General features: G+C 51.2%; 1 protein-coding gene across 1 annotated transcript in view; it reads right to left on the reverse strand.

The window, feature by feature from the left end:
- Positions 1 to 8585: 8585 nt before the first annotated feature.
- Positions 8586 to 10627, reverse strand: part of LOC102756902 (mucin-3B) — a 4654-nt gene continuing 2612 nt past the window's right edge. Inside the window, exons 6-9 of the mRNA XM_015570283.1 lie at positions 10405 to 10575; positions 10219 to 10319; positions 9919 to 9971; positions 8586 to 9775 (exon numbers count right to left, since the gene is read on the reverse strand). Of these exons, the coding sequence (XP_015425769.1) occupies positions 9734 to 9775; positions 9919 to 9971; positions 10219 to 10319; positions 10405 to 10575 (367 nt within the window). The 3' untranslated portion in view covers positions 8586 to 9733. The remainder of the gene's footprint in view (positions 9776 to 9918; positions 9972 to 10218; positions 10320 to 10404; positions 10576 to 10627) is intronic.

Below are 10627 nucleotides of genomic sequence, written 5' to 3' on the forward strand. Positions count from 1 at the left end.
AGTGATGGCGAAACTATGACATGTGTGTCAGAGGTGACACGTGAACTCATTTTTTTGGTTGATTTTTCTTTGTTAAATGGCATTTAAATATAGAAAATAAATGTCAAAAATATAAGTCTTTGTTTTACTATGGTTGCAAATATCAAAAAAATTTCTATATGTGACATGGCACCAGAGTTAAGTTAGGGTTTTTCAAAATGCTGACATGCCAAGCTCAAAAGGTTCGCCATCACTGCCCTAAGCTAAAGGCTGCATTGCATCCCCAAGCCTCCAGGCAAGCAACCCCTTCCATGCCCAAGGCTTTCACTCACTCCTGGGAAGGACAAGGAAACACTGCCCTGAACAGTGTCCTGTGTGAGGAACTTCAGACCCATCGCAGTCCAAGATTCTGGTGGCACTGGTGCACGCAAAGGATGTGGCAGAGTAGGAGAGGCTGTCCTTCCCAAAGTTAACCTTCAGGATCAGGGATGTTCAACTAGGAAGCTGAGCAAAGAAAGGCACAGACATTTTCCAAAGAAAGAAACTCAAATGGCCAACAAGCATATGAGAAGAAAATAGTAAATCATATGCACTAATAAGCAGAGAAATTAAAAACAAAGCAAGACACTATCTATTTTTTACCTATCAAATTGCACCCCTTCAGTGATGTTAGATGATAATAATAGCTAGTGTTGACTGGGACATTTTCATAGGATGTCAATGGGCATTCATTTGGTATCATATTTCTAAAGGATGGTTTGAAAATATATATCAGGGACCATAGACAGAGGCATACCATTTTATTTTATTATTCTAAAATAAATTTTATTGATTTTTTTTAAGAGAGAGGAAGGGAGCACATCTTTATCAAGTGGTCTCTTGACTGTGGTCACAGGAGGGACAGGCGGAGGAGGCACAGAGGGGGGAATTGGTGTTTTTAGAGATTCGCACCCCTCCACTGTAGGCTGCTGCCTCCCGCATGTGCACCGACTGAACTGGGGATTGAACCCACAACCTGGGGTTCAACCTGATTTTGTGCCCTGACCAGGAATCAAACCCATCACCTTTTGGTGTACAGGAAGATGCTCCAACAAACTGAGCCACACTGGCCAGGGCAAGGCATCCCATTTTAAGTATTGATCCCATCTCTAGTTATTGATTCCAAAATAAAGTAATCTGATGCAGATTTTAAAAATCTTTTATAAAATAATATTTATTATATCATTAATTATTATAGCAAAAAAAGAAGGGTGAACATGTCCAAGAATCAAAGAATGGGAGATTGGTTAGATAACTATGGCATTCCATAGAATGGAATATTGATCAGCCATTAAAAAATGAACTTCCCGTAGAATAAATCTAACTACATATTCAGAAATCAAATGTTAACAATGTTTATCTGAGTGATAAGGTTAAACGAGATTTTCTTCCTTTTGTTTGTCTATATTATCTAAATATTCCACAACAAATATGCATTCATGTTATAATGTTTAAAACAATAAAATGTACATGCTATTAAAAAAGTCAGGTGTGCCCTGTACCTTGGAGAACTCAGGGAAAGTCACTCACTGGAATAATTCCCACACTGGAGTTCCCCACACCCCTGTGGTCAAAAGTCTTAACGAAAATAATTTGCCGGGGTTGCAACCACACTTACCATCAAAGACACCAGCTCTCCTTCCAAACAAGTAAAACTTGGTACTTTCTTGCCCTGTTTGCAGTTTTTATTGCTTCTTCACAATACCTGTATTTAGATTTTTTCTTTAAAAGATAATCATTTGAGTAAGGCAGTTGGTCTGTGGGCAAGTCTTTCACATGTGGCATTCTTGGGGAAAGGCCCTGGAAGGCACCTTCAGACAAGAAGTGTGAAGACCGCCACTGTACTACGAGATTGCCCACTTCTACCACCTCCAAGCACACTTCTGCATGTGGCGAACTCAGTCAGCTGGGTTCAAGGACAGGAATCTGGGCCTGCCTCTAGGATCAGCAACTACACAACTGTTGGGGGTCTTATGCAGCTGACCTTTCTGAACTTTCATTTCCCCTGGGAAATGGTGATGAGTGATGGTTGCCCTGACCACCGTGCTCATCTACTTATATAAAAACCCTGGGTGGTGTTCATCACGACCAGAACTGCCGCGACCAAGTGGAAGGAAGTCAGTCCTGCAGGGGTTGTCTTGGCAACGGCTGCGCCCTCCCCAGAGCTGTTTCCTGGAGCTGTTTCCGGTGAGGGCAGGGTTTGAGGCAGGAACCCGCCCTCGGAGCATGGACCCACTGAATCCTGGGTCATTTTGCCAAGGGCTGTGCCCTCCCCAGCTGTTTCCCATGTGGCCTGAGGGAAGAACTCACCCTCAGAGCACCAGGAGCACCCAGCAGCAGTCAGTCCTGGGTTGCTGAGGTGGAGGCCACGGTGTGGTAGAGCTCTGGTTCTGGCCCAACAGGGGGCATGGCCAACCTTCAAACCAGACTCTGACAGTAGAAAGGAGGGAGCCCCATTCCTCACAGAATCCGCTGTTGGATAGCTTGCTGTCAGTGGCCTGCCAGCCAGGAACCCCATTCTCCTGCACCCAGGACCCTGACAGGAGGGAGGAAGGAGCCCCTTTCCTCACGGAATCAACAGGTGGTCAGTTTGCTGTCAGAGGCCTGCCAGCTAGCAATCCTATTCACCTGCACCCTGGCTCCTGACAGCAGGTAGGTGAGAATATGTTTAAAGACCAACTATTGGAACAAAGTACCTCTGAAGCCAAAAGAAGCCATTGTTGGTGACAGAATAGAGAATTAGAAACATCGATCAGCTGCCTCCTGCACACTCCCCACTGGGGATGTGCCCGCAACCAAGGTACATGCACTTGACTGGAATCAAACCCGGGACCCTTGAGTCTGCAGGCCAACACTCTATCCACTGAGCTAAACCGGTTAGGGCAAATAATTCCCTTTTAATGTGCATGAATTTTGTGCACCAGGTTACTAGTTCTAGGATATTCTAATAGAGCAGTGGTTGGCAAACTCATTAGTCAACAGAGCCAAATATCAACAGTACAATGAAATTTCTTTTGAGAGCCAAATTTTTTAAACTTAAACTATATAGGTAGGTACACTGTTATTAACTTAATTAGGATACTCCTAAGGCTTAGGAAGAGCCCCACTTAAGGGGCCAAAGAGCCGCAGTTTGCCGACCACGGTACTAGAGAAATAGTGTAGCCAATGGAATGTGCTTGAGTCACTCAGTGCTGGGTGCACCTTCAGCCTTGCTCAGCACAAGCTCAGTGGCTTGGGCCTGTCTCCTTTTCAGTAAGGTCATTCCTACCTAGCAGAGTTGGCTCTTTCCTCTCCCCAGCACCCACTTGTGGTGAGTGGATGGGCTTCTTGGTGCCACCTGCCCCTGGTCCCCTTCCTTTCTGGAGAGAGAGAGCACTTGGCTGCTGCCAAAGCATGATGTAGTAGATTGACTATGCCCCCCCAAAGCTATGCCCAAGGCCTAACCCCTGGTACCTGTGAATGTGACCTTATTTGGAAATAGCATTTCTGCAGATGTACTTAAGGATATTAAGAGCAGATCATCTTGGATTTAGGGTGGGCCTTACATCCAAATACTGGTGTCCTTATAAAAGAAAGAAGAGAGATTCGACACACAGGAAAGGCCATGTGAAGACAGAGGCAGAGACTGGAGTTTACGCCACCACAGTCATGGAATGCAGGAGCCAGAGCTGGAAGAGGGAAGGAAGTGTCCTCCCCTCGATGGAGGAAGTGGCCCTGATGATGCCTCCACAACTGTGAGGAAATAAATTTATGTTCTTTGAAGCCACCAAGTTTGTGGTAATTTGTTTTAGCAACCATAGGAAACTAACCTACATGGACATTCCGGGTTATAGCAAGTGGTAAAGAATGCAGGCTCGCCAGAATTGGTTTGGCTCAGTGGATAGAGTGTCGGCCTGTGGACTGAAAGGTCCTAGGTTGATTCCGGTCAAGGGCATGTACCTTGGTTGCGGGCACATCCCCAAAGGGGGGCATGCAGGAGGCAGCTGATCAATGTTTCTCTCTCGTCGATGTTTCTAGCTCTCTATCCCTCTCCCTTCCTCTCTGTAAAAAATCAATAAAATATATTTTTTAAAAAATTATTTTAAAAAAAAGAGAGAATGCAGGCTCTGGGGCCAGGCAGCATGGGCGTAAACCCTGCCTTCTCCACTTAATGGATGGGCAACCTTGAACACGTAATTTAGCATCTCTGAGCCTCAGTTTCCCCGAGTATAAAACAGAAATCAGTAACAGCACTTCCTCCTAGATTGTTGGCAAAGTTAAATGAGATCATAGATGTTTAGAACAGTGGCTCCCATAGAGCAGACCCTCAATGAACATCAGCAATTTTGATGATTAATATAATAGCCAGACTACAGGGTCAGTGTGGCTTCCCAATTTGCTGTACCACAGGGAAATTTAAAATCAATATTCTAATTCTCTCTATAGCTATGTATGGCTTTGTCGGTTCAGAATTCGAGTAACTATTAATACTTTCTCCCTGTACTACTCAATAGCCACCAAACTCTAATGCCACCTCTCCCTCCAAACTCTAATGCAGCCTCCCCCATCAGCCCAGGCAGCACCAGCCCCGGAGGCCTGTCTCCACACTCCTCCATCATCCTGGGCCCCTTTCCGAGCCTTCAGGCTGGGGTTGTGGTTCTTTCTGTACCATTCTCATGTCCCCATCTAAAAAACTCAATGATAAGCTGCTTTATTCATTCTGCCTCATTCAAAGCTCCCAGCCCCTGGCCAGGTCAAGCCAGGTTGGGGAGTGTTTGCTGAATGAGTAAGTTTATTACTATCATATAAATAGCAGTTGCATTTAACTGTTCTAAATTTATATCACATAAGGTTCAAAGGTTGCCCCTTTGTCTATTGTGAACAAATCTATTCTCACCATTACCACACTCTACCCAATTTTGTACTTGTCCATCATTTTTACTTCCGCCTTTACTGTAGAGCTCTGACCCCTTTCAGTTCCTGCCCCAGCCCCTCCAGGACATTTCCTGTCCCCTCCCTGAGCCTCACTGTGAGCACTTTGGAACTTGATGTACACAAAACAAGATAAGCCTCCAGTCCTCACGTGGATTTGACACTGTCTGGACTTTGTGGCTCCTGAAGCATATGGAGAATGGAAAATTCATTTCATGTGCTCCCTCCTGAGCCCCAGGCTACAGGAAAGCTCCACCCAGAAATCCATGGTCACCACAAACTCAACAGGCCCACCTGGAGGCCATTTTCTACCACCAAAAAGAGGCCGCTACCCTCCCATCATGCAGGATCTAGGACCACCTGCCTTAGTGCCTCCACAGCCCATCATTAAATGGACCCTTCCTCTCCATTTCCAAGGGAGTTGGAGTCAGGCCAGGATGGCTCTCGGTGCCTCTCTCCAAATCTGCTCTGCCAGGGGTGACCCACCCAAGGAGGGCCTCTCGTGTCTAAAAGCCTCCACTTGGCTTTAATGCTCCTGTCACCCAAAGATGTTCCCTCACCAGTGACCTTACCCACCAAACCTCGTGCCCACTCGGTACCTGCCTCCTTGCCTTCCAGGCACCCTACACTCTGCTCAGTTCCCCTGCACAGCCACACATGTGTTTTTCCTACCTTCTCAGACCGCCATTCTTTCTCCTTACTGTTTACTTGTCCAAAACCTCATCCGTCCTCATGGTGAACTGGAGTACCCAGAGGAGGGTGCAGATTAGGAACAGAGAAAACTACAGATGCCATAGGTGGTCTCTGACCCAATCTCTGAACCCCTCCTTGAGGACCCAGAATACATTCAGAGGGTGGGAGTGTTGCAGAGGGCCAAGGTCCTCCAGTGTGGGGGTGGGGCAGCACAAACCAACCTAGTGTTCAATGGCTAACGTCAAGTTAATTATTTGCTGTGTGGCCCCAAGTAGGTCATTCACCCTTTCTGAGCCTCAGTTTCCTGTCTGTCTTCACTTCCTTACACAGTCTTCCTTGTGAGAGTCATATGAACTACCTGCTCTGAATGGCTTTGTAAATAGCAGAGCCCTCTGTGAGTGGGGGCAGGTGGCCTCCAGGTACCATCAAACCTTCTGGAGTCCCCTTGGAATGGCCCTATGTGCCCGACCTCCCCACCCCTGACAGCTCTCTGCACTTATCATAGATGCGTTCTGACTCTTTGGCATGCTAAGGGTTTCACCTGTGTCAATGCCTTAGGAACAGGAGCCTTTACTTCTGAGGGTGACTGTCTCTAATCATGGCTGCACCCACAGAAGCTGTGCACTTGCTGACAGTTGGGCCCATCATCATCACCATCACCACCACCACCACCACTATCATCCCTCTCCTCAGATAATCTGACCAAAGAGGGACTCAGAATCTGCTCAAGGAGTGGGGACAGAGAGGACCCTCCTAAGATCTGTGTCCTCCCCTCCCCTCCTATAGCTTCCTATTCTCTGTTTATTACCTTAAAGCTAATATATCTGTATTAATGTATTTTTATAATGCCCCTGGATCCACACACTTTATACTCACAGCCCTCACTCCACTCCCCTGAGTTCCACCTGGCCTGCGCTACTGCCCCCAGCATGCCTGGGCAGGGGAAGGAGGTACGTCAGGGCATGACACGCTGAAGTGGACTCCAAGGCCTACCTTCCCTCCTGCAGAGGCCCTGCCCACTCGCCATCCCTCTCCACACACCCTGCAGGTCCTTCAACTCAAGAGCTGCCTCTTCTATCTGGGGCCCTGGGCTCCATCCCCCATTGCCCCTTGCCCCAGTGTCTGCCCTGCCCACCCCTCCCCAGAGCTCTTCCCGCCTCTGGGGAATCAAGAGACTCTTCTGCATGAGGGGACCCACTGGAAATCAGCTTGTAATCAGTCGCTTCCCAGACAAATGGCCCTGACAAGATTCAACAAGGACTCCAGAGCCTGTCTGCCCCTCATCCCTTCATTCATGAGGGGCTTTCCCAGGGGTCCCTGAGGCTCTCCCCAAACAAGCAGGGAGGCTGTGGACTCCTTCACTCCCAGGGCTGGCAGCCTGTACAGTGAGTACATCTGTGAGGTCAGAACCCTGGCCCTCCAGGCAGAAGCAGCCCCCTGTTTAGGTAAAGAAAAAGTCCCTCTTCTCCCAGGGGAAGCCTGCAGAGCAGAGGGGATAGATTCCAGCCCCGACTTAGCCCCTGGGCCAGGGGCTTTGTGCTGGCCATCAACTGCACAAGCACAGGCCATGCCCCTTCCTCTGCACCCTCAGGTCTCCCGGGTGACCGCTTTAGCATCCCAACGGCAGGATGAGGTCATGGTTGGTGCCCAGCCCTTTGGCAGCACCATCCCCTGCAAAGGGGGAAGAGGGGGAAGTAGGGAGGCCAGCACATGCCAAAGAGCTCCAGGCCAGGCTGGGTCTCACTCACCAGGTGTTGAGGCCGTGGTGGGTGCCCAGAGCCAGAGAGCCAGTGGCAAGATCCAAATCACCAGCCCCTCCTAGAGAGCAGGTGCCCTGGCTACAGGCTCTTCCCCATCAGGAGACTCAGAAATGAGCGCTTCCCAGGGCGGGGTCAGCTATAAAAAGGACCCTGGAGACCTTTGTCTTGGGGAAGGACAGCTCCTGGCCCGGGGTGAGGGTGCAGTAATGGGGCTGGGTGGGTGGTGCATAGTGACCACAAGGAGTTATACAAAGGGAATCCTGTCAATCCTCCTCGCCTCTAACTCCTAGAGAGCTGACCACCCAGAGCCTGGGTCTTTCCAGGAAGCCAGTCACAGGTGGAGCAGGGCCAGAGGGGAGGACAGGAAGCCAGGGGTGTGATGTGTGACAGGGGCCAAGAAATGCCAGGGAGAGGGTGAATATGGAGGTAGGGGTGACAAACTCTGGAGGGAGCAGCCAGCAACAGGCCGGGTTGAGTGAAGGACCCTCCACCCCAATCCCTAAGAGGCTGCTCTTTCCTCCAGCCTTCCTTCCCCATCATTTACCTCAAGCCGGCCCCTTTCAAAGAAGCACACACCTTCCCCAAAGCTGATGACCACCAGACCCTCTCCTGAGCGGGGCTCCATTCACACCTGAGGTTTCATGGTCCTGGTCTCCACCCCTGGCCACTGCCAGTCCCTTGACAGTCCTGGGAAAAGGGCCTAGGAACCTGTCCCAAACTCCCACCCAAAAAACCCTCACACGGTCAACCCCGGCCACCCTCAGCTCCAGTCCTGCCGGCCTCGCTACCCACAATAGGGGGGAACAGAAGGGCCTAAGCTCCCGGTGTGGCAGGCACTCGTGTGAGCGTGTCTGCCACCCAGGCTTGGGGAGGCTCGAGGCTCAAGGTGTTTGGGGAGGCCCTGCTCACCCATCAGCACAAATGGCAATGCACCCAGTCCAGACTGCCCACCTCTCTGACGCAACCCTAAGCTCCTGATGTCAAGAAGGGAAGAGTACAGATAAAAATCCCAACAGGCCCCCATGGAGAGGCTTCCACTCCCTAAGACAATGGGCCTCCCAATCTCTATGTTCCCTATGAGGGACCCCTTCCTTCCCGAGAAAACTAGCTTTCCCCGGCTCTCCTACAACATCCCCTCCAGATGTCCCTGTTCGCCAACCAAGTGGAGGCACCAGGAAGTGAGAAGGAGAGACACAGAACAGCTTCTTTTGCAATAAATGTTATATTGTGTTCCAAGGGAGAATTGGAGACTTGCAGACTTCCTGTCCCCAAAAGAGACCTCCCTGCCTAGGAGGCTGGGCTTCTGGCCTCAGAGGTTACTGCAGAGACAGAGGTGGAAGCAGGAACAGAGTGAGGAGGAGGAGCTGGGAAGAGGGTAGAAGGCGGGTGAGGCAGTGAGGAGGGGATGGAGAATGAGGGGAATGAGAAAGAGGGGACTGAGGGAGCTTCTCCACCACTTCCCTTCAGCCTTGACGACCTGGGGGAACCCATGTCCCAACCCTCCCCCCACCCCCCACAAGTATCCAGGGCCCTTAGAAAGGAGAGGAAGGGATGGAGCCTCAGAATGGGGGACGAGAGCCTGGGGAACACAGCTGGGGGGTTCTAAGATGACGAGGGCATCTGTACCTAACTAGGGACAGGGGTGTTGGGGGAGAAAGGAAGATTTAGGACTGGGGCACTGAGGTGGAGAGTAAGGGCTTAGGGCTGAGGGTACAAGGATGGGGAGGGAGAGAGTACAGATCAGGAGGAGATCAGGGCTGTGGGCTGGGATGTGGGGAGAAGTGGTTTAAGAAGTGGTTTCAGTCGGGAAGACAAAGTAAAAGAACGGGAGTAAGGGCTATGGCAGGGAATTCTCTAAGGAGGGAAGGCGGCTGGGGTGGTTTGGGGGCTGGCTAAGATAAAGGTGAGGAATAGGCAGAATGGAATGCTCACAGGAAAATAAAGACTAAGGCCTGAGACCCAAGGATGCGGGGACTGCGGATCTGAGAGAAGCCATCTAAGCATGAGGGCTGACACAGGAAGGGTATTGGGATAGAAAACCGACTGAGCACTTCTGGTTTTCACAGTAACTGTACTGGTATCAGAACAAGTGTGCTATACAAATTTTACAGGTTTGGAGAAGTTAACAGATTTCCCCAAGGTCCGACAGAAGAAGAGCCTGGATCCGAACTGGGTCTCCAGATGGGTTTCACCCAAAGTGGGAGAAGGATGGAGGTCAGAGGACGGTCAGATTTTGCCCAAGGAAACCAGGACACGGAGCGGCATGAGACCTGGGCCATCTCTGGAACTGGACGCGGTGCGGGCGGTTCCTTCTTGCTGCCTGGGGCAGTGCGGAGGGGGTAACGCAGAGCTCACAGCTGGGACAAGGCCACCTCGGGTCTCTGGATGTGTACCTACCAGAGTATGTGAGAGCAGGAGTGAGAACAGGGAGCCACCCGGCTCAGACTGACTGGGAGGTTTCTGCCCCCTGGTCCTCGTTCAGCCCCCTGCCCTTGTGGAGAGCTCCTTACCATCCATCCCCCTTTTGCCACCTCACCTGCTTACTGGTGTCCACAGTCTCCAAGGCCACGTGGAAGTTTTCCTCCTTGACTTGAGAGGAAAGCAAAAGGAAAAAGCATGTGGAGGGAAAGAAATGTGCGTTAGGCAGTGTTCAGGGGCTCCTGTGCCCTCTGGCTGCCCTACTAGGGTGGCCTGTGCAGGACATTGGCCTTCCGCAGGACGGGGGTGGGCAAGCAGGAGGTAAGCTCCCCAGTAGGAGGTGTATGTCTGTCCTGGGCAAGGAGGGTCTTTGGGTCCTGTCCAGCCCCTGCCCTGCTCCTCCGGGAGGCATGATCACCTGCTCTGTCGTCTTCGAAGCCCAAGTTTATAAAAGTTCCCACAGTGTTGTCATCACACATCTCGAACCATTTCCTGTCGTCCTCGTCGTCGTCCCTGGGCCTGGTTCAGGGTACTCACGGTTAGGGCAGGCTACCGGGTCTGAGACCCCCTTGCCCCCCTCAGCCGCAACCCCCAGAGCGCTCACCAGACTCCGCCTTGGCCGCGCCTCTTCCGGGAGCGCACCACGAAGACGCCGAGGGCCGCCAGCAGCAGCAGCACCGCCGCGGCCCCCGCCAGGCCCCCAACCAGTGCCTTCCAGGCAACAGACACCTCGCAGCGTGGGCCCGAGAACCAGTGCGTGTCCGTGGAGAAGCAGCTGGAGGAGGGAGCCACAGATCACAGATCCTGGCCAGCACCTGGCGGTGCCC

This window comes from Myotis davidii, unplaced genomic scaffold (genome assembly GCF_000327345.1).
Source record: "Myotis davidii unplaced genomic scaffold, ASM32734v1 scaffold726, whole genome shotgun sequence".
Lineage (NCBI taxonomy): Eukaryota > Metazoa > Chordata > Mammalia > Chiroptera > Vespertilionidae > Myotis > Myotis davidii.